Here is a 25,544-nt window from a genome sequence, read left to right as displayed (position 1 = left end):
TCCATATTTTTTTCTTATGTTGGTAGGACTGTAGGCACACTATTTATCCGTTTTGAAGCGTTTGAGAGATGCTGTACGTTGCAAACGACCAGAAATGTGGGCAAATAATTCTTGGATTTTGCATGATGATAACGCGCCATCGCACCGAGCCCAAATTGTGCGGAATTATTTGATCAAACACCAGTAAACACCATCGTGCAAGCACAGTATCCACCTGATATGGCCTCGTGCAACTTCTTTTTGTTTCCCAAGTTGAAGTTACCACTTCGTGGTAGGACATTTCACTCGATAGAGGAGATCAAAGAGAATGCGACCAAGGAGCTGAAGCCCATCCCTTCGTCGGCCTACCAGGGGTGCATGGAGGACTGGGTTAAACGTTGGCACATGTGTGTTGTTTCAGACGGGTCATATTTTGAAGGCGATTAAATAAATTTGCCTTCAAATTTAATTCTGGTTTGTTGTATTTAAGCATTCCCGGTACTTTCGGATCATAGGGTATATAGTAGATGAGGTTTTTTGTAAAAACTTTCATTGCTACACTATGAGACATAAACTGTTACGATAAATTCAGCAGAAAAAATGATCAAAAATCAAAGAAAGTTTTGATCCACTTCAAACATTTATTTGCCCTCAAATTTATGGGCTACAAAACTGCGTATCCATATATTTTTCAATATTGTAATCAGAATTTTTGAAATTTTGTTGAAAATCTGTGGAATTTTTATAAATCTTGTACAAAGTTTGAAATTTAGACTATCGTGGAATTTGTTATAGAATCAATTATATTAAAAAAAATTAATTGAAATTAAAAAATAATTTAATTTTTATATGCCATGAACTCTCAGCAGGCACTCGCTGCTGCATTGTCATCTCTACAATAAACGCCATTCGCTGGTGCAATAGTCGAGTTACAGCTGTAAAACTATTCATACACACATACATATGCATCTATTTACATACTGTTTATATGCACTTGTTTTGCAAAATTTAAAGTCGTGATATGTACTTGTATTGACTTGGGCCATCCGACTGTGTACGCTGCACGCGGATATGTCTGTATGCGCGCTCACAAGGATAAAAATCGTGAAAAGTCGAGCAGTGATTGTGCAACTTTGTTTGCCTGCCTTCCCATTGGATTTCATTGTGATCGACTTAATTTTCCAAATGCTCTCGCTAGTCCTTCTTTCTTTTCATCCACAAGCAAGGTCAAATGTCATAGAGCAAAATTATTTAATTGTGTGTTTAACTCAAGAGAAACCCCTAAAATAAAAATGGTGGCATATGTTTGTGTGTATCTTATAAACATATACATACATATGTACATATACGAGTATTATGAATAATATTGTGTAATACTTGTATATAAATGTATGCAGCCCAACCTGTTAGTTCTGAACTATCTTAAAATCAGTTTGCTTTTAAGCTGAATTATTTCGTCTTCTGCTTTTTTCAATGCTAGCAACTGGTAATGCCCTCTTCTTCTTCTTCTGCATTCATGTCATCCCCGGTGAGGCATAGGACCTCCAATGTCCTAGGAAATGTTAATTTTCGGTACATGCGTCGGTATCATGCCCTAACAGCACAGGGACTTATTGACAAGTGGAACACTAAGTATGGGAAAGCTTGAAGTTTCCAATTGGTGTCAGTTTGGCCGTGAAAGGTAAATTGATTACACAGTGATTGGGGAGTGCTGCTGGGATGACAGTTCTTGGCCGGATATAAATCCGGGTCCTTCCGGTAGCGTGAGAACGCGTCAGTTTGCATCTTTAAATGCCACTTGCAAGCCTGAGTAATCGGTATCGGCATAATGTAGAGGGAAGTAATGTGGAAATCACTGATGACAGAGATTTGGACACTGGTGAATCTTCAAATAAAAAACAGAAACTACAATGGTTACTAAATTAGCTCGGGGTTGTTGTTTTTGTAGTTATAGCAGTGCATCAATCCCTGCAAGTGCGTTGTAGTCACCGAGTGTTATCGTCCATCTCATCTAACGGTACGCCCAGGAAACATGCTCTTTCGACAGGTTGAGTCCAGAGGGAGAGGAGTGTTAGGTGAGTGGGTTTAATAGGTCATGTGAATAGGTGGTTGTTATTGTTGTTATAGCAGCAAAAACATTCCCCATGCACGTACGGGGAGTGCTGCTGGAGTGGCAGTCCTTGGCCGGATATATAGTAAATCCGGGTCGTTCGGCAACATAGAACCGACTGTCGGTGGAACGGGAATAGGTGGTTAGGGTGACGTGAAGTACACTTGACAGGGCTAATTTACTGGGGCGGCAGCCCTTAGTCGGGAATAACCCGAATCATTCCGATAGCGTAGAACCGGCTGCCATGGGAATGGGCGGTGTGTTGTACACATATTGGGTATGTCGGGGTCGATTCTGGATGAGTAGGAGTTTAACCCGCTACACTATTCAGAACTCAATTAAGCCAAAGTTACGCGGGACTCACGAGGCAGCTGAAGCTTTTTGTCTGCAATGGGTGGTGGGTGGACTCTGTTTACGGCATTACGGAATTGGCAGTTTTAGTAGATGGTAAGAAAATTTCGTTTTATGTCTGTCTGTATTTTGTCCAATTCAGTAGTTGCAGTCGTGTCTGGTCCTGGATCTTGTCATTTTATACATTCTTATGGCAGCCGGTTCTACGTGCGAGAATGGCTTGGGTTTTCCCCAACCAAGAGCTGTCGCCCCAGTACACTAGCCGTGTCTAGTGCGCCCTCATTAGCTCGGGGTCAGAACCTTTGGTTTATAAGCTCTACGTAGACTTTAATCTTACGGACTACGTCATCAGACGTCAGACATCTGAATATATGATAGGTGTTAGCTCTGGAAATAATTTTTAGGATGATGAGTTGAGATGAAAAAGATGAGTTAGGAGTTTTAATCATAACGAGTACCGCATTTTGGACCAAGGTGACGCCGGTAATTACTACGAAAAAGGGTTTCTCGCTTTAGGAGATGAAGGAGATGGAATAATTAGCTTTCTAATTATTAAATATACACTGTACACTGCTTTGAATAAGAGAGAATTATTGTTATTGAAATTATTGGTTTTGAAATTTTTTCACATTTTAATCAGATTGTTCAGAAATTTTGCGTACGAGTATATGCATTGAGTTCTGATATAAAAAGCGGAAGTTTCAAAGGCTGAAATTTCATGTGGATTTTTGACAATTTTTTTTTCCGTTTAAAAAATTTCGAGCATTCGTAACATGAAGAAAATATGCAAGACCGATGACCTGATGACAGGAAAATTTCCCTCGACTATCAGCGGGCTCATGCAATCCGCGTCAGGGGAACTCCCTAAATGGACGACCTCAAACGGTCTAAGGGTTAACCCTGCCAAGACCAAAATAGTTCTGTTCACTAGAAGATTTAAATACCAAGTTTGCAGTTACCGTCTATAGATGGAGTAACGCTAACCCTATTGAACCAATACAAGTTTTATTTTATTTCCTTGTTCACTCCTCTCGGGAGCATAGGGCCTCGACAAGACTCTGGCTTGCGTTGGTTTCGTTAGTCTGTTTTTTTTTTTTTTTTCTGACAGGGTTGGTGATTAGCCTGCCACTAACCAAGACAAGTACCTTGGCGTAATTCTGGATAGAAAGCTTTCTTGGAAAAGGAACACCGAAGAAAGGATGAAGAAAGTTTGTAATGCCTCACGGTTCACTGCACTATTTACATCCTAGCCAATAGAATGGATGTACCTTTCAATGACCTCTGCAGAAGTTCTGAAGAAGAAATCGAGTCGCTACAACATCTCCTCTGTGAATGTCCTGCATTTCAAAGAAGCCGTGCTAAATATCTTGGCGATTATTTCTTTGAAGACCTGGCAAATTTGCAAAATGTCTTACTGGAGGGGCAAGTAACCTTCTAAAAAATATCTAAGAGGCTTAAGCTACATTTTTATATATATATAATTGGCTCGTACACCCTTTTTGGGTGTTTGGCCGAGCTACTCCTCCTGGTGTGCGTCTTGATGTTGTTCCACAAATGGAGGGACCTACAGTTTCAAGCCGACTCTGAACGGCAGATACTTTTATGTGGAGCTTTTTCATGGCAGAAATACACTCGGAGGTTTGCCATTGCCTGCCGAGGGGCGACCGCTATTAGAAAAATGTTTTACTTAATTTTGGTGTTTTCACCGAGATTCGAACCTACGTTCTCTCTGTGAATTACGAATGGTAGTCACGCAACAACCCATTCGGCTACGGCAGCCGACTTATTTAGGAGGTGGAAATTAACTGCAGGTATCACAATGAGCCTTAGGGCCACCGAGTGATTACGCTGAGAGTATTTCATCGTATTGATATTTCACTACGAGCCTGCTTGACTACCTTTGAGTTCAGAAAAAAGTAAAATTTTCATATCTCTTGAGCATTTCACGTTAGTATGAAAATTGAAACTACATCTACATATGTATGTAAGTGGCAATCGTTACGTATATTTTACTCAAATAAAAGAAGAACTTACCTGTAAATCTGGCGCTGTACCACCAGGTTGTGCTAGATCACAGGCTGATATCCAGGGATTGAGTCGAGTCAACGGTGACTCGCTTTCGAATATCAACCATTTGGTATTTCGAACACTGTTGTCACTGTCCGTCGCAAAAGTGTGGCTCAAACCATTCTCACTAATCGCAGCTACAAACGAAATGTCGGCAACTGCCGTTAAACTATCATGGCTGTTTTCTATACTTTTCGCAAACACTTTTTCTTTTATGTTTTGGTTATTGTTTCCCTTTACAACAACTTTGTCTTTATCTTTTCTATTTGTATATTTTTGCTCATTTTGGAATTCAGCAGTTTCGCCGCTACCATTCTCATTGCCAATATTTCTTTCGTTGGCAGTATAATTATCGTCCTGCGGGTCTTGTTGTTGGTTTTCAACAGCACTAGCTAACGAGCTCTCACTCACACCACTCGTGGAGTCTTCGCTTGCCGCATCGTAATCATCCACAATAACATAACCAATTTTGTCATCGGTAAATTTCGTTAGTCGATCAAACGACTCTTCTGACAGAAGATCGTCCTCGGCAACCAAGGCTAATATATCGTCCTCATCGAAGGATCGCGATGCGTCTGCTGAATTGGAAGGGAATTGTACAGGAAGTGCTTCGGAATCCCCACTGACACTAGTACCAGCAGCTGTGATGCCTTCACTGTTCTTGTCCTCCACACTAATTATGCCGTCCTCAAGTTCATACCCACTACCGCTTTCGGACCCAACAGTGCTTCCTTCTTTGTTCACGCTATCGCCAACACTGATGTCAGCGGTGACACCTTCGCCGCCGTCGCTTTCCGCGTTTTGATTTCTTTCGCCAGCGTTTTTGTTGTGTATTATTCTCGTTTGCCTGGTGGCACGTGAATTCGATTTTAAACCGGAAAGTGTTTCCAACCGTAGGTGTAGATCGTCTTGGATTATTTTATGTCTCGGCGGTACAAATGGGGGCAAATAAAATAAGCTGTTATATATATAATTGTAATCGCCTATACGATAGGTTTTCCCTCCCGTTTCTTTTTGAGGATGGTTTGGCAATGTTTTAGTATCTGCTGTTAGGACGCCACCTCCACCGAGATATTCCGGAAACAGTAGAGAAGGTGTCGTTGGTTCGAAGCTGGTGTCCGAAGTAGTAGTGGTGAAAAAAGCCGATGGTGACGATGGTGATGTGGTCGATGAAGATGATTTTGAACTGGTGCTGGTGCTGCCACGCCGAGCCCCCGAAATAAACGCAAGCGCCATCACGACCAGCCCGGGTCCTGGCCGCATATTGACCTCGGGTTCGGCGGTGCTAGCATGGTGCAGGCCCGCTTGAGACGCGCTTGCGACTCCAATTTAATTTAGATAATGATGGGCTCATGGCCCCATCATATTTTATAAATTATTTTGGTAACAGTACTTTGTGACAAATAGTTTCAATTTTCGCGCTTCTCTCAAATATTTTTACTGCGCTATATATTTATGTATATAACGTGATTTATGTATATAAATGTATATATATATACGCATATATATATATATATGTCAATGTGTTTGTACAAATTAAATTAAGCTAGAGCGTTATTTTTGATATTTGATGCCAATCCGAAGAGTTTAGTTGTGGGCAAACTTCGACCTGGAAGAGAAAAGAAAACTGCATTAGAATTCAGCGGCAATAAAGAATTTTGCTCAAAAACGATATGGTAGAGAAGACACTATGGGTAAAGATTAGCAATATTAAAAAATTTAAACAAACAAATTTAAATGGAGCAACTGCATGTTGCTGTTGTTGTTGTAGCAATAACTTTGCCCTGGCATTGTAGTGTAATCGCCGGTCGTCTTCGTCTAGCTCATCTAACGGTAGGCCCAGGAAACTAAATAGCTCTTTCGACAGGTTGGGTCCAGAGGAAGAGGGGTGTTAGATGAGTGGGTTTTAAAGGGCATGTGAAGCAACTGCCTGTCTTACGCGGCGCATTTTTTCTCATAATAATATTGTATTTATTCTGCTCCTTGCCTAGGCTGTATAACTTTCGTACTCTTCTATCAGCACACTAATGCGGCTGTATGTTCCCTTCACAAAATGTTGCACTCTAACCGGGCAAAAATGCTACATGTTTTCTACCCTATACAAAAGGTGAGGGTTATTAATATACTGAGGGTGTTCATTAGCTGATTTTAATTTATCTGTTATTACAAATTCTTCAAAATAGTTGGACGAAAGCTTTAATTGTTACCAAAAAATTTAGAAAATCGTTGAATTTTATTACCCCAAATATTAATGAGTATTAATGAAGTCTGGAACGACTCGCACAAAAAATCTCCTTTCTTATTATTTTTTAATTTTTGTGTCAACACTTTCTGAAAAAAAACTAAAAATCAATTTTAATTAAAAAACTCAAAAATTTTTAAAGTTTCAAAGACAAATTTGTTGAAAAACAAAATCGAAACCAATTACATATTATATTTACGGCATTACTTAATTCTTCTTGACTACTTCCAATATTTGGCTTTTGCTACATTTGTTTTGCTATTTGAAATAATTAAAATAAATCAAAATGTTTGTTCACTCTTTCTCAACCTATAAAAATAAATATAAAAAGCAAATACGAGAAACGTAAATAAGCTTTTTGAACATAAATTATAATATATAATAAAAAGTAAATAAAAAGATACAATGAAAAAAAAAATATATATATATAATAAAGAATAAATAATTAAAAACTTATTTTTATTTGTTAACACCCAAAAAATTTCAGTTTGACGCAACATTAAAAAATTTGGCCAATAAAAACAGCAGCCATCCACTGTATTTTATTGTTTATCAGAGAGAAAAGGTGGTCTCACCACGTAGCAAATTAGTTACCCCGCCAGCAGTGTGTCAGTGATGGTAAATGGTTTTTTGAAAAATCCCTACAGAGCCCAAAAAAATTCCCTACTTTTCCCCACGCTTACAACAAATTTTCCCTACGAAATTCCCTACATTTTTTTCTCCTGTGTTTACACTATAATGAGGCAATTGCAACGTCAAAATTGAATTGTGTGCTTAAGATTTTTTAAAAATTCCGTACAGAGCTTCTGCAGTGCAATCAGTTCTTATTGGAATTAGATCCATCAGCTTAACCACAAGCCGCTCGCTTTCCTTGTCGAAAAATCTCACATGCTTATTGAGTGCGATGTCTGTGCTCTCTTCGATCATTATGGAAAATTTGTTTACTCTTAATTTTTTAACTAAATTGTCTTTTCCTTCTTTTGCCAATTAATTTTTTATTATGGTGGTGCACTTCTTTCTTCCAAGTTCAGATTTTTTTATTATTTCAGAATCGGACACGATTTCTTTTAAGAGTGGGATTAAATGGTCCACCACTTGCAGCGCAACATTATGCTCAGCGAAGAACATGCTAAGTCTTATTTCGAAATTTCTGGAGCCATTTGGTTTACTCGCCTTTTCTAAAAAAAGCTGTTTATTTTAGATGTCTTTTTAATTGCCTTAGTATTTTTTGGAGCATTTTTGTTTCGGCGTGCTTCTGTAAATCAGACTTGCCACAGCTCAAAACTTTGTCGCACGCAGTGCATTTGCATTTGAATGGATCGTTAGCCACAGCTTCAAACTATCCACTAAAATTTCGTCGTCAAGCCACTTATTATCGAACTTTTGTTTCCGATACTTGCATTGTTTTACCTGGTGCATTAATGCATTTTAAATAATATATAAAAAAAGCTAAAACTAAAATAATTGCAAACTTACTTCAAAAGTGAAAAGCACCAGAAAACGTGGGACAACTAACAATTTTCGCGCAAAGAAAAAATCGTGCTAGCGTTAAGGCAATGCTGCCGTATTAACGCTTTTAAAAGTATGCAGCCATAAGGAAAAGAAGTCTGTCATGAAATCTTACTGCGGATTTTTATTTTAAATGAACTTTTTTAATTTTACCCCGTTATTTTAAAATTGTTTCTGTCCTTCTTGAAAATTCCCTACATTTACAGAATTTAAAAAAATCTGTCCTTCTTTTCCCTACACCCATATTTTTCGACAAAAATCCCTACATGTAGGGAATTTTCCCTACATTTACCATCACTGCAGTGTGTGCTAGTCGATTCTAACATAACCTAAACGTCATAAATCAAGCTTAGACATATAGGAAACAAATTGCTTCGACACATTAGTGATTTTGTTTCGGTATCATATACTTTAGGTTTTGTGAAAATGTCTGATTTTGTACCGAATAATTGTCATTTGCGGGAAGTGTTGATTTTCCTCTTTCATTCGAAAAGAAACGGCGGCGGAAGCGCATCGAGAGCTACAAAAAGTTTATCGAGAAGCTGCTTTAAGTGAAACAACGTGCCGAGATTGGTTCCGTCGCTTCAAAGACGGCGATTTTAATGTTGGCGAAGGAAGGCGAAAAACCTTCGAAGACGCTGAATTGGAGGCATTGCTCAATGAGGGTCTGTGTCAAACGCTAGAAGGGCTTGCTTCAGTATTAGGAGTTACGCGCCAATCCATTTCCAAGCGATTGCATGCTTTGGGAATGATGATTCAGAAACAGGGGACTTGGATTCCTTATGAGTTAAAACCACGGGATGTTGAACGTCGTCTTCTCGTCTGTGAACAACTGCTTTAGCGGCAAAAAAAGAAGGGGTTTCTTTATCACATCGTGACGGGTGATGAAAAATGGATTCATTACAGCAATCCAAAGAAAATAAAGTCATGGGGAGTGCCCGGTCATGCTTCTACGTCGTCGCCTCGGCCGAATATTCACGCTGCAAAGGTTATGCTACATATGTATTTGGTGGGACAAAGTTGGTGTTATTTATTATGAACTGTTAAAACCAAGCGAAACCATCACTGGGGATCGGTATCGACCTCAATTGATGCGGTTGAGCCGAGCACTGCGCGATAAGCGGCCGCAATACGCGGAGAGGCATGAAAAAGTGATTATACAGCATGAGGGTCTCACGCTGCCAAACCCGTTTAAACCTACCTGGAAATATTGAAATGGGAAATCCTACCCTACCCGCCATATTCTTCAGATATTGCACCGTCCGATCATCACCTGTTCCGATCGATGGCACATGGTCTGGCTGAACAGCAGTTTCATTCATATGAAGACATCAAATAATGGTTTAATAGCCGTGGATAGGCTCAAAAGATGAACAGTTTAACCGCGACGGTATACGAGATCTACCATAAAGATGGGAAAAACTAGTAACCAGCGATGGGCAATACTTTCAATGATTCACTTGTACCCATTTTTTTCAGAATAAAGTTGTATTTTCATCAAAAAAACAGCGGGAACTTAGTTGCGCACAATATACTATGCCACCAAGGAATGCCACTCCAGCAGCATTGCCCAGCTTTTTCAAATCGTTATCATATGTATGTACAAATGTATGTATTCTTTTTCTAGACCGAGTAGAAAAAATATAAATATATACACGGGCGCTCAGAAGCAAATGTGGAGCAGGAAGAAGATCTCCTATTATGTTTCGACAGCTTGGGGAAAAACTTTAAAACTTGTTTGTTGATTACATCAACTTGCCATTTTAGAAGTTAAATTTTTAGTTTGTAAGAGCTTTCTTCGACATACCCTCAGTCTCTTTATCAGATATGTACAAGCTAAAGTATCATTAAATATCCTGAGTTTAATGAGGAAGCTGAGTCTGGATGAGGTAGTGGAATGCGCTGAGGGCACAAAAGACCATGAGTTCAAGATACGGTGTACTAGACAGAGCTAATTTACTGGGGCGGCAGCCCTTGGACGCGAAAAACCCTAGTCATTCCGGTGACGTAGCACCGGCTGCCATGGAAACGCACTCATCTAATACTACTCTCCCTCTGGACCCAATCTGTCGAAACAGCAAGTTTCCTGGGCCTACCGTTAGGTGAGCTAGACGAAGACGACCGGTGATTTACATTACACTGACGGGGTTTAGGGTTGCTGGTACAACAACAACCATGAGTTCGAAGTGCAAACCTGGAAGTAATCTATCTATTAATAAATGCGTATAAATTTTACTGTAGCTTTTTGTTTTATTATCATACTTATGAACTAACTTTCATTTAGAATCAGAAATTATATTTAATATCCATTTAGTTAATATTTTGTATATTCTTTCGTAGGAGCGCTTCTCAAACACTATTGATGGAAGTTTTTCTTGAGCAAAATAGTGAATATCTAAATCCCGGCATCGCGGGATTGTAATAACGACATGCCGAAAAACCCGGGATCGTAGAAAACGGAAAAAATATTTGATCGATACTTCGGCTAAAAAACTCGCAGGCCCATTTGAAAGAAATTATAAAGAAACGGCAAAATGTTTACTGTAAGTATGCCGACATATTTACAATCAAATTCCCATTAAATAAGTGCAATTACTTAATTAATTTTATTGAAAATATACATAGTTTAAGTGTTTAAAAAAATAATCCAAGTTTATGCCAAGCAAAATAAGAAGTGTTCCCTTTGGATCCAAACAGCTTCACTGAATGGATGTAGGCAATAATGCATGGCGTTCCCCAGGCAGTCGGTTCTATGTTACCGGAACAAACCGGAATTAAACCCAGCGAAGGTCTGTCACTTCTGTAGAATTCCCGAAAATTTATGGGAAATGTTTTATGATGTTATAACAACACCAACAACCACAATGAATGGGAGGGAGATAGCGCATGGTCTACAAAGTATGAAATGATGCGATTTTCCGTACTGGATTTCGTATAGATGGCATCATAGGGTGACTTGTGGTTTTTAGAACTTCAGTTGCTACATTATCCACTGTACGAGTAATACAATAGGGCAATTGACAATTAGGTGAAAACATTTGATTTGCAGCAACTTTATCGAATTTTCAGTGGAGATGCACTACATTGAGAAACATCATTTAAAAAGCGAATTATGTACATGAAAGTTTTCCCTTAGCCCACACGTATACACTTAGAATTCCCTTATACACTTCTATACGAGGGTCGCCTTTTATGTTTTGAGTCTTTACAACACAGCGTGTGATGAGCTGTAGTTTTGGCATAAATTTACATGTAACGTTCTCACTTACGAGCTTTATTTGTTCTTTTTTCAGTGTGTTGAAAAATTCATCTCGTGTAAATTATGGAATTAACTCGTGCTTTTCGTGCGATGATTTATGACGATTTTTTATCGATGCATTACTTTACTTTTACTTTTGGCGCTGAAGCAGCATATTTAGCCACTATACAACAAATTCCAACGTAGCCGTTGATCCTTGCAGGCTGAATTTCGTGAAGGTCGTCCAAAGCCGGTTGTCAGACACAACCGATGCTGTGCGTCAATTGATAACTCAAGATCGTCGTGTGACATATCGGGACGTCCTTGGGCTTTAGTGGAACAAACAAACATTCATTATTGCATAAACCTTTGGTAGTCAAGAATATTTGTTTTCCTTGGATACCGCATTTAATAATTTGGCAATTGCACAAAAAAGGACTCGTGTCGGTTGGTGTAAAGAAATGTTGAAGAAATTCAGCCGCAGTGGTGCAAAGCACGTTTCTGATATCGTAGCAAGTGACGAATCTTACATCTATGCAAGGAGCCGGAAACAAACCAGCAATCAAAAGTATGGGTGTTCCAAGACGAACTTAATCCAACAAAAGTTGTATCTTTGTCTTGGAAAATATGGTCAAGTAGCAAAAGTACGACTAGAGAAACTCAAAACAGTCAATTCTGAGTGGTACCCAAACAACCGTCGAATACGAATCATCCACGACAGGCGCCATTGATATTTCTGCTTACACACTTTTTCACACATCCGCGTTATCAGTTACAATTTTTCATTGTTTAAAAAACCAAAGCCAAAAACCAACAAATACAAATAGTTCATTTATCTATAATTAACATTATTCAACAATGTTTTTAAGTTATTTTAATAAAAATTATAACTTTTCTAAGTTTATTTTGTAAATGATTTCGAAATGTACTGATTCGCAACACTGTGTGGTGAGAGAGCAATCAGCTGAAAGGGGATTACGGGATTTTTTAAAAATCGTGAAATAAAATCTACGGTACTACGATATGGAAGGAAGGAATTTTTCATTTACATGGGGTTCTCATTAGTTTGATCGAAACAGCTGACAGGGGATTGCGTTTACGGTGTTCACTGTTTTCAGCAGTGAAAATTAAGCTCAAAGATTCCGTTACATACATACATACATACCTACATACATACATACATACATACATACAACCCGTCCTAATAAAAGTGTGTTAAAAATAAAGCACTAGGTAAACATTTTCCAAAACCTGAAGATGCTGTTGAAGCCTTTGAACAGCTCGCTTTGGAGGTATCCACTTCTGAGTGCAAAAGTGCTTTGAAAATTGGTTGAAGCGTATTAACTTCTGAAGATAATATTAGTTTGATAGCTGACTGAGAGCACTTCTTGTACTACGATCAAGCAATTTAAAGTTTATGCTCGTTGTCAAGGTGACATTTCACACTAAAAAAAATCGTTTGCTGTTTTTTTGTTTGTTCCATTAAGTTGCAAGTTACTGGGCTTAGAGAATGGAAGTCTACAAAGAGAAAATTTGGTACATTTTACAAAGGCAAAAATGCAAGCCAGGTCGCTGAAATTTTGAATGGTGTTTATGGTGCGGATACTAATTCGTGCAATTTTTGTTTCGTCGATTCCATTCCGGCATTTTTGATGTTAAGGAGGGAAACCAGTTTAGACTGATAAAAAAATTTAGTTTTTTTATTACATAAATTGTTAGTACAACTACTCAAGAAAATGTGGTAAAACTTTTAATGTGAAATTCGCATTATTCCTGATTCTATGTTCACTTAAATGACCGCCCGTCGGTGTGGCCCCGTAGCGCTTACGATGCGATGCTTTATTTCAAATGCGTTTTTCTCGAAACGCCTTTTTTTCAACTGGTGGGCACTCTAGCTCAAAATTTTGTCGACCAATCGTTATGAAATTTTTTCAGAGTATTCTTTATTCAAATCTCATTCATATGAACCTAATTCTGGGATTGTACTATCATTAAAAATATTTTTTTAAAGCAAAATAGATGAAAAATATGTTATGAAAAAATTACATTGTGTTCAAGCGCTACAAAAACATGCAATTTTCAATATTATTTTATCACAATTAGTTTCATATTCGTAGGAAACATGTTGTTAAAAAAAAATAACAATTCTTGTTGATTACAGAGAAAAATTGCAACTTCAGAAATGCCCACCAGCAAGATACTCGGATGGTGATCGCCCATGGACAGCAAGCTCTAACATCACTATTCCCAGCGAAAAAGCCTTCAAAAAATTTAAAAGTCTACTTAAAAATATGAATGAAATACCCTCCAAGTTTAAGCAATTTCTGATTATTCCTTCCTTGTTCAAGAAATTCACGAAAACCACCCAAATTTCGGCCTCCTAAACCGGTTTCCCCCTTAAATAATATGTCGATAAAATCACAGAAGTATGACAATTAGAAGTTGGCCGCCAGGTTCGTAGGCGTAGCATCGCCCAGAAGCTAAAGATCGACCATAAAACAGTTTTAAGCAATTTTCGTAAAAATTTTACGCAAAAGTAATGTATTTATTTTTACCCATTTGGAGCTGCATTAACGACGAAAATTTGTAATAATAAAACAATATTTTTTTGAAAAAAGTTTATAACTAAAAAGTTCAGAGTAAATTGTATTAATTTTTATCATTAACTAAATTTTTGTGAAAATGGACTCACACCATTTTCAAAGAAAACAGCTCATATGTTGATAAATGTTTCCACACAAAAATGGGGCCGAAAAATAAATTTCTCACAATTATTCCATTAATTCACTTTAATTTAGTTTAAAAAATTAAGCGCTTGAATCAAAGCTATAATGCAGTTTTCAGGTATGGAAACAAGTTGCTTATGTCGCACACAGCACCGTATGGAGGTATGTACGAATGTATGTAACTGTTAGATGGAGCCTCCTTACCTTTGTTATGAGAATAACTGCAGTTAGTACCGGTGTTTATTATTCCCACTAAAAGCATCAAAAGCTGTTAACGATTTTACCAGCAATTCTCAGCATGCTGTGACCACGACTTAAAATCCATAGGATACTGAAGAAGATTCATGGCAAAAGCGAGGTTTCAATGTAAAAAGCGCGCAGTACGGTGTCACTACACGGGATGAAAATCCAAATTTATCGCTGCTAAATGTAATGCGATGGCGATGATATGTTGCAATAACAACGACGGTAACAAAAACATACAACAATATTGCGGGTGAAACGAAGACGAGTCGATCGATGATAGGTACCCCAAATTAGAAACTGCAGCCAATTAAGAAATGAATTGTGTTTGAAGGAGAAGCGGAATTATGTCGGCATGTTCCTACAAATAGTTCAGGCAGACAACGCACTATGCTCATATTTAGTTCCCTTGTAAACGCGATTAACCTTGAAATTACATGGCATATTCAATGCTCACAAACACTCTTTCGTTAGAATATTTTGGGAAGCGTTTCATTTTTTTGTTTTGTTGTTTTTGTTTTGTGTTGAAGTAAGCCACCTGCAAAGCTCAGCTCGACTCAGCTCAGCTTAGATGCATATGAAATATGAATCTTGAATGCTCACAAACTATGTATTATCAATTGAGGACGATACTTTATTGAGCACAAATAAAACAGTTAGATATATTTTTTATATTTGCATTTAAATCCATTATTATTTTCTCTTTGACACGACGCATTTTTCCCATTTTCATTTCCAATTGGTTTTAGATACACTTTTGCAACTTGTAATCGTATGTGAGGAGAGCGTATTTTTCTCTTCATTTATTAGAACTATGGCGAGCAATTTGGTTTTAATTATACGCACTGAGACTCGATACAAGGAAACACATGGATTCTCATCGATACGCGATGCTCGTCGACATTCTCCGACTGTTTAACTCAATTCAGCTCAGCTTAGTTCAGTTCATTCCAATGCATTGCACCGCGCCACAACTCGCCCGTCGGTATTCTTGTGATCCGATACCGAAATGTTTAGCTCATTTTGAAAGGAATTCAATAAAGGTGGGAGATACGTCCGGGGTAAGGACAAGACGAAACACCAAAGTACTGACGAACGTAACAAAGGCAACTACAACCGCCAGGCGAAAAGCGTAAGGCGACAGCGAAACTACGAGACGTAGAGCCGAAAGCAAAACTCGAAGCGAATCGAAAACGAGACGAACTGCAAACGAACATAAAACGAACAGCGCCTAAATATGAAAATCCGTATATCCACAAAATTTTATATAATTCAACGTAGCCGTCGTCGTCGATGTTGTATAGAATGAATAGAAATTAGAAAGTTACGGCGAAGGAATATGAATTTTTCTCCTTTGTTTAGTTTTTTTCTTTGACAATTTTCGGCGACTTAGTAACTTAAACTACAGATGTGTATAAGGTTAGAAATTTTTCAATTTCACCTTTCATAGCCTCATACATTTTTTCGCATGCAGTGATTTTTTTCTTTGCAATTTTATTAGTATTTCAAATTTACTTTCAATTTTTTGCGCAAGTTGTAATTTATTAGAAACTTGCATTTTGATAGGCACTCTTAATGTTTGAATTGATAAGTACACGTACACGCAGTTTTTCGTAAAATACTTTTCAGTTTTCGAAATTCAGACTGTCTCCGAACGTTTTACATAAGTCCAGGACGGAAATATGACTGCGAGTTGAACTAAAAAAGCGAATACGAAGTTTGAGGCCGTTCACATCTATACCTTTATTTGCTCCATAATTATATAATTTATTTTATGTAAAATATACGCATTTTGTCGGAAGAAAACTCGTTCATTGTTTTCATATGAAGTACATCAGCTAAATTATTCATAAAACTAAACCAAAAATGGATGCCTCATTTATTTGATTCACTTAATGCAATTTATAGCAATTTGCACTCGAAACATTTTATATTATAGCCAGCACACACAATTCCTTGGCAATAGAAAAAATTCCATATTCAACATTCGATATCTATACGCAATGAGATACTTTAAGTCCACTTAACTTCTGCGTGCATAGACATTTTTCACACTTGAATTTTTTCTTTCAATTGTCGTTTCCCCGTTCAAGTCGGTATTTGTACAAGGATTCTTCGATTTGATTCGATTGCAGTTGTACGATTGATTAGTGAAAATATTAATAATTTGTAGAAAATGAGAAAAAACGAGGAAATATATATGTATATCACTGTTAGAATTGTTTTTGTAAATTTCTACTTATTTGGAACATATTTATTGAAAATATATATTTAATATATTATTTGCGCGTTGCAGGATACACCGTACTACCCTGCTTCTTAGCTGATGGCCCCAAATGGCACTGACTGCGCCACAATTGCAGATGGCGCTAAATTGGAAAGGCAACCATGGATATCAATGAGAAGTGAAAGCAACGGGGTATACAAACTCGTGGTTGCGTATCGGCTTGCTCTCAATTTGCTGAGTTGCAGGAGTTGCCAATTGTGGCACAACTGTGCGAGAGAGAGAGAGAGAGAGTGGCAAAGAGTCGCTAGCGGAGAAAAATACTTGACCGCCGCCGCCTATACATACCGAAGCACAAATTTTAGCTCTTTTGTAAACAAAAGCTCACAACACGTTTGTATTCCAAGAAAGCTTCCCACCAAGTAAATAATCGAAAGCGCCCGCAAGGGCATTCCGATACAACGATTAACTGCGGCACTCAAGTTTCATTCCTAACATTTTTTCATTCATTGGTGTCATAATATATTATTATGCAAAGTACACACGCTCCAAAAATAAAAATAAAAAATGGGCTTATTGGATAAACGGTTAAATGAAAATTAAAATGTTTTAATTTTTGGTGCGTGAAGTTAGCGGTTGTACCATGAGTTGGAATTCAGATTGTGCACCAACTTTGTTTACATTTTTCTTTTTAGATATTTACACAGAAAAAATGTAAAATATATAAAAAAAAAATGTATAAGGAAACATATTAAAAATAAAATATATTTAAAAATTAAAAAAAAAAATTTTAAATGAATAATAAAAAAATAAATTAAAATTAAAAAAAAATGAAATATACGTTTACTGTAAAAAACGTTATGACCATATTTCTGTTTTTGCTGAAAAAATTGCTTCCGTATCTTTTTACGACTTGCCTAGGTTTAAATGTTAAGTTTTACTCCAGAAGATCATAAACACTCAGGAACCCAGATACCTCAAAGATCGACTTATGTTTTCAAAGTCCTGCCGTTCTTTTAACATAGTCCCGATGAAATACAGTTGTTTGGTGACTGAACGTCAATACTTTGTGTTCTCTGTCCGTCTTTGGAATACCTTACCTTACAAAATTAAATGTATAAAAGAAAGCTCGTGCTTCAAATTAAATTGTTTCGCTACCTTGCCGAAAATTGCTGAATGAACTCAAATGGTTTCACATTATTTAAATTTCTTCCAATTAATCCCTACTCCTACTACTATTTTTACCTGACTTTCCTTTTTTAATACCTTCTCCAACTTCAACTTCTTTACCACTAGCTGTAATTTTAATTTGAATTTTGATTTTACTGTTAATCCTTTTATGTAAACTATTCTTAAGGTCAATAATTGTAAAAATAACCTATGGTTGAGCCTATTTGAGCAAAAGGTATGTTTGACTGTGATAATAATAAATAAATAAATAAATAATTTAAGTTCAAATATAATTATGGTTGGCTGTTAATTTTTGGAATCAAACAAACTCATAGGCAATGAGAGCTACAACTTATCTAAGAGGGTCGGAATTAAATTTAGTCTTAACATACCTGTATAAAAAATGGGCGTGGTTTTTATTGGATTTCCGTAATAATTATGGTGGATTTAAAAGAGGTGGATCCCTATGCTCCAACCGAAGTTAAAGGAAATTATATGCAGTGACTCACAGGTTATTTGATGCAGGTAATACTTTTTTAGAAAAAAAATACTCGATGTTTATTAAATAAATTAATAAAAAAAATTATACGACTCGTAGTGCGTATGTGCGTACTGTTTACCATTGCAGAAAGAACAATAACAAAAACAAAGTTTGCTGAAAAAATATAGAAACAAATAGTTTTCTCATCAAAATGTGCTCACAGCTTAAATGATGCAGGGTATTTCATATTTTATCTGAGAATGCAATAACGGTGAAATGTATTATTTTCTCTTTAATAATATCGCTATTGAACGTTGGTTACAAAGTGTTCACAAATATTGTGTTCGAGCGCATCAAAGTTTATGCTTATCAAATAATACCTAGATGAATGTCAGTGCGGCTTTAGAAGCAATCGATCAACAATTGATCAAGCTCTGCTGGTCAACCAAATTTTTGAAAAAATTTTCGAGCATATCATTGATATATTCTGCCTATTTATTGATTTTAAACAAGCGTTTTATGGTCTAGACAGAAAGCAAATCAAACACTGTTTCCAAAAACTTGGCGTTCCGTTGAAACTGATTGTAGTGGTTCTTTGCACGTTGAAGAATACTAAAGGGTGATTTTTTAAGAGCCAAAGGAAAGTTTTTCAAAAAACACACGTAAAATTCATAAAAATGCATGAAATTTTTATTTAAATCGATAGTACAGTCCATATAATTTAATGCTTGAAGATTATTTCATGCAAATGTTGACCGCGACTGCGCTTCAAATGTTTCGGCCGGTATCTCACATATAATGCTTTAATGTTGTCTTTCAATGCGTTCAGGCTTGTCTGAATAGACATGAGCTTTAACATAGCGCCACAAAAAATAATCTAAAGGCGTTATATCACATGATCTGGGTGGTCAATTGACAGGTCCCGAACGTGAAGTAAAATGTTCACCGAACTCACCTCTCAACAAGTCCATTGTTACGCGTGCTGTGTGGCATGTGGCACCGTCTTGCTGAACACACACACCACATGTCATGCAAGTCAAGCTCTTGCATTTTGGGCAAAGAAAAGTTGGATATCATTTCACGGTAGTGCTCACTATTCCAATGACACCTCTAGCCCATAAACCTCACCAAACTGTCACCTTTTCTGGATACATTGGTAGCTCTTGCAATTCTTCTGGCTGATCTTCACTCCAAAATCGACAATTCTGCTTATTGATCCAAAAATTAGCTTCGTCGCTGAACACAATTTTTCGGTAAAAAAGTGGATCTTCGGCCAACTTTCCAAGAGCCCATTCACCAAAAATTCTGCGTTGCGGTAGGTCGTTCGGCTTCAATTCTTGCACCAGCTGTATTTTGAAAGGCTTCACACCTAAATCCGTTCGCAAAATTGTCCACGTTGTTGAGTAACAGAGGCCCAACGGCGACGAATCGATAATTGATGATCATCATTAACACTGGCCGATACAGCTGCTTTATTTTCTTCAGTTCGCACTCTACGTAAGCGTGTTGGTGGTTTGATGTCCAAATAATGTAAGTTTCGTTCTCAATTTAGTCACAATAGCTCGAATCGCCGCTTCAATGGGTCGATTTAACTGACCATAAAATGGAAGAAGCGCACGATAATCTTTCTTAACAGAACACGCTTTTTTATAATAAAATGCAATGATTTGCAAGCGTTGTTCGTTTGTAAGACGATTCATGGTTAAATTATAGACCAAACTGAAGATGTTTGACAGTGAAACAAAACACGAAACGTCCGTCAGCTGTTTAAACCAACTGTTTAAAAAGATGATAGCTAAAAAATCACCCGTTACTAGCAAGGTGCTAGTACAAAGCGAAATGTCTGAACCCTTCCAGGTCCTGTCTGGTGTAAAACAAGGAGACGCATTGTCCGCTCTGCTTTTCAACCTTATGTTGCACACAATTGCAAAAGAAATTAACTTGTCCGGAACAATATTTCACAAAGATTTTCAAATATGTGCTTATGCTGACGACGCACACTGGGGATTTTGCGAAAAAAAGTCAAATTTGCAACATACCACCTACGCAATGTTTAATGGTATTTCTAAATTCCAGAATAGAAGCAACAATAAAATCAAAAAGAATTACTAAACTCCGACTTACAGTTTTTTTTTATAGATATGTCAAAAGTATAATTTTTTTATAGTATTGAACTGACCAAGAAAAAACTTCAAAGCCCAAGGTGGTTTTTTCTCTTTTTGCTTGAGCCGACTTCCAATTTTTTATTTTTCATTTAGGGTACGATATTTTTATAATAATTTTTTTTTTTTTAATTTTTTTAAAAAATAGTTTTTAGACATGTTCTTTTCATACACAAATATATACAACTTCTTTAGTAGTAAAAATGTAAATATTTTTTGGGATGTATACTTTTTTCCGCATCTCTGTACAAAAATCCCCAGTGTGCGGCGTTCCCAGCATGACAAAAAAAAAAAAACTAATTCGCATATTCAAGCTGCTAGAAACAAAAGCAAAAATTATAGAACTGATTGCAGCGCCGAAAAAACTAAGTTTATGCTTCGCTCAGCACGTAATATGGATATGTACCAACAATAAAGCCATAGACGATTTTGATTTTGAAAGTGTAAATGAATAAAATACTTAGGATTTCTTCTATCAGCGAGTAAAGACACATCAATTGCAATAGATGAAAGAATTAAATCTGCTAATAAGACGTACTATGCAAATATAAAATTGTTCAGGTCAAAGGTTTTATCACAAATGCAGAAAATCAAGATGAATAAAACTTTGATACGTCCGGTTCTCACTTATGGTGCTGAAATCTGGACACTGAAAGCTAATGATATAAACCAGCTATTGCGATTTGAAATATCCATAATGAGAAAAATCTACGGTCCTATTCGGCTTGAAAATAGCACGTATCGCATCCTTTATAACATCCAAATTGAAAACCTTATTGATGGTGAAAATGTAATACGTTTTATTAAAGCGCAGCGGATTAGATGGATTGGCCACATCATAAGAATGCCCAACGAAAGAATGCGAAAAAGGGTGTTTACTTTGCGTCCAAATGGAGGAAGAAAAACAGGCCGACCAAGAAAGAGATGGCTTGATGACATAGAAGCAGACTTAAAAGCGATGAACGTTCATAATTGGGGAAATGAGGCAAGAGAAAGACTGATTTGGAGGAGGATTGTTGATGGAACTATGGTCCACCACAGACTGTGAAGCTAAGAGAGAGAGAATAATTTTTTCGTGTAGTGTATATGTATCAGTAAAGTCTGGACCAAAGTGTCGAACAAAGGCAAGTCGATCAGAAGAGTCTGATTCTGAATGAACAAGACCCTAAAGTTTAACAATATTCCTGTATTTTTTATTTAATTACAATGCAAATATAAAACAATAAATACCTAATAATAAATTATAAATTTCAAATAAATGCATTTCTTTTTAATAGAGAACTTCTCGAATTCAGAAAACTGAGATTCGCGTACGCCTATTTGAACCAATTGGCTTTTAGCATCGTGCATCCCATTCGTGAGTTTTACTCGTAGTAAAAGAGTTTAACCTTTTCGGTTTCAGGCATTCTCTGCCCCCTGTTCTCCGTGGTCACCAGTTATCCGGCATAAATATACGAATTCAATTGGTCGAAAGAACTTTCAAAAGTTTTCGGACTTACAATTATGAAAAGCTCTTATCGTTGCAGGGTAGTTGCAAAGTTTTCTATGCTGCTTTACAAGTTTTTTATTACAACACAAGCTCTCTGCTTCTCATATTCATTATATACCATACACACATACAGTCAAATTTTGCATGAAGTAATAAGGGGGCGTCCATAAATTACGTGAGATATTTAAGGGGGGAGGGGGTCGAGTCAAATCTCATCTAATCTTACGTTGGAGAGTGGGGGGGTCTCGGCAAATATCACGCAATTTTTTTTCTGATTGAAACAAAAAAATTGTACATGCTTAAGATTTAATCTCAAGCGTAATCGTAGTATGATTAAGATCATTCACTAATTCGTTCGAAAGAAAATAATTTCATTCATACTTCGACGTTATACATTACTGCTGCCAAACCACCATATTTGTTTTAGACCAAATAGCTCAATTTAATCTGAACTTACGGTACAGTGTAGCCCGTCGTTTGTTTTCGCGCCACTATCAGCCGAACGTGCGACTCGATGAACAAGAGCGTACGAGCTGAGTGGCAACGACACACGGACAGGTTCCAACCTTTCTTGTTTAGAGAGAGCCAATATTTACTCCAGGTAAATTGCAGTTGATTCATATCAAATTTTTATGCGTGCCTATGTTTTTTTTTAGTTTTTTAACGAGCGCGAATGTCAACAAATTTTTATTAAGAGTTACAAAGGGAAATTGTTTTTAATTTTTTTTTAGGTTGTGAAATGCGATGATCAGAACTGCTGCAGCCCACGCCGCATGCATATGATTCTTCACGACCGTTTTCTGCCACCTCCATACCCCATCACTTAGGTTGATTGACGTTTGATAATTCCGGACTTTAAAGAACATGAACGGAAAGTCATTTGCTCCATTTCTAATACGCCTACCGATTTAACCGTTGAATGCCTTTATCAGCACGCCTTATGATCTCTATTGCCCAAGTATACGTGATGATTTAGAGAAAATATGCTGCAGTACATGCGGTATTTACTTCGCATCTATCACAAGAGCTGCAGAGCACAGGCGAGCAGCTCACATTACACCAGCTAAGCAAGCGCGTGTATGTACCGCAAAGTGCGCCCCTCACGGATTGTCGAAAGACGAGCTAATGAGTTACTGTGCGCAAGCGTCAGAGTGGATAGATCAGAACGAAGTTGAAGGAGCAGATGATTTTACTGAAAATCATATGGACATGTTGGTCCCAATAGTCTCTCTTGAAACCGCGCATGATTCTCCATGGACTGAATTAGAGTAGATATTCTTTTTTTAATCGCAGTAGTTACGATTTAAGTCTTCTATTGTTAACTTTTTATTACACTTATATTATAACTCTCAGCAATATTGATTACTAGTCTTAAATAGTCGTAAATAAAAGCACGAAGCAATTTTTTTTTCTTTTTACAATAACAATCTAATGCGTTTACATAAGAAACCCACATTTTGAAAAATCTCACGTGAGATTGGGGGATGGGGAGGGGGTTGAATAAAAACTCATGACATCTCATCAGGGGGGGAGGGAGGTACAGAAAATTGAAAAAAACCTCACGTAATTTATGGACGCCCCCTAACTTGTCAGTACAAAATATATTTCAATTAAAAACAAAAAAATCTTTCAGCTTTAACAAACTGTCCAATTTGAAAGAAACCTTCGGCGCATTAAATTGTAATTTGTTATTTCAAATCCAATCCATTCTATTATTTTTTGAAAATCTGGACCAGAGAATGAAAACTTCTTTCTACATCGTGACGGCTATGAAATTTGTATACCCGTCGCCAGAAAAGAGATAAAGCCAAATTACAATAGCGGCAACTAATGCGTGCCTGCGGTCGCCGGAGGTGAATAGTTTCCGGATCACTACCACTCGGTGGCACCCGCATTGGAAACTCAGTGTCGGCATAACCACCAAATGATAGAAAAAATATTTTTCTAATAGCGCCCCTTGGCAGGCAAACGCAAACCTGCGTGTGCAAAGCTGCCATTAAAAATCCACCTGCTGTTCGTAGGCCACCCACAACTGTAAGCTCTTCCATTTGTGGAAAAACAATAAGACGCACACCCAACCACAAATGTGCGCGCCAATTGTATGCGTTAATGTAAGCTTTTTATGTTTACAGAGCGCACCATCTGTCCGTGAACTTTTGAATTTCAGGTGTTGTTGCTACTTGGTAAATTTGTTGATTTGGGGTGATTTCAAGTGTGCCAAACAGAAATTTAAAGTTTTTTGCGTATTATTGCTAATCAAACTCTTGAGTCACCTTTTTTTCAAGGACTTCCATCACGAAATCTATTCATCCAAGAAGAAAAATTACTGAACGAGAACTAAAGATAATGAATAAATGTTTGGAAATACATTAAAAAAAAAAATAGTAATAATAATAATTGGTTGCTCTTGTTTTTTAACCTTAAGAGAATAAAAGTTATATTATATAAAAACATATTTTTATTAAAGTTGGAAGTGAAGAAATACGTTAAGTATAAAAAATTTAATATTTTTTGATTTTCTCCAGAAACTGATTTTTGCATTTTTTGCTATTTGGCTCAGTCAACATACATTCATACATAGTTTGCGAGGTAGCGCCCGCAGGCTAATGAAACTTTTTTACAAAACACTATCGGCACACAAGGAACGGATATTCTGATGATATTTTGCTATTTCAATGTAAAGGGTGATCAATTTAGAGGTATCGGATTTTAAATTGAAATAAAACAACGAAGTATTATTTTTTTGTCAAACCATTCATGACATTTATTTTTTTAAAGATAATCCCTTTCAAATATTGGTTGCAACTGCGTCGTAATTCGGCCATCCCTAAACACAAATTTTGTATGAGTCGCTGGAGCATTTCGGTCGGTATCTCGTGAATGAATTTAGTAAAATTGGCTTACAATACCTCAATCGAAGCTGGCTTATCCACAAAGCATTTAGACCTCATGTACAATCACAAATAAAAGTTCTAAGGTGTGATATCACACGATATTGGTGGCCAATCCACTGGTCCTAGACGAGAGATGAATTGCTTACCGAAACGACAACGATGGAAAATTGTGAAAAAAATACCTCCAGTCTGATCAACCTTTAAAAATAAAAACAAAACAAATGTTGCGCCTTATTTAGAGGTGGAGTTATGCCGCTTCGATGGGCTCCGGGAAATTTTAAACACTTTGGAGATGTGAAGCTAAAGATGTCTGTTGGCAAGAGCACCATCTCCAACCGTTGCATTCGTTAGGTCTAACCAAAGTGGAGTTCAGATGGAACCTTCTCCAGGGCTTGGCTCAATGCCATAAGTGTTCGGAGCAACCTAGCAGCATTGAATTGATCCACTTTTGAAAGATGTAGGGCAAAATTTACCATCTACACCGGCAGCCACCCAGCTCATTGTGGTTAGTATGCAAAATCGGCTGCTAGGGGAGTGTTTTGGAACTCATCGTCTTTATTTTATGCAAAATGATTAATTTTAATGTAATAATACAAAGTGTGCCAGTCAGTTTCATGTACGCACTTTTGAAGTTTTTTAATTCTCATTATGATTTTAAG

The 25,544-nt window shown here is 37.1% G+C and overlaps 1 protein-coding gene across 1 annotated transcript in view; it reads right to left on the bottom strand.

The window, feature by feature from the left end:
* Nucleotides 1-5,770, bottom strand: part of LOC129246218 (uncharacterized) — a 48,859-nt gene extending 43,089 nt beyond the window's left edge. The window contains exon 1 of the mRNA XM_054884853.1: nucleotides 4,475-5,770. Within this exon, the coding sequence (XP_054740828.1) occupies nucleotides 4,475-5,770 (1,296 nt within the window). The remainder of the gene's footprint in view (nucleotides 1-4,474) is intronic.
* Nucleotides 5,771-25,544: the final 19,774 nt, after the last annotated feature.

This window comes from Anastrepha obliqua, chromosome 4 (assembly GCF_027943255.1).
Source record: "Anastrepha obliqua isolate idAnaObli1 chromosome 4, idAnaObli1_1.0, whole genome shotgun sequence".
In the NCBI taxonomy this organism is placed as follows: Eukaryota; Metazoa; Arthropoda; class Insecta; order Diptera; family Tephritidae; genus Anastrepha; species Anastrepha obliqua.
The sequence above is the reverse complement of the archived record's forward strand: the minus strand, read 5'-3'. Positions and strand labels throughout refer to the sequence as shown.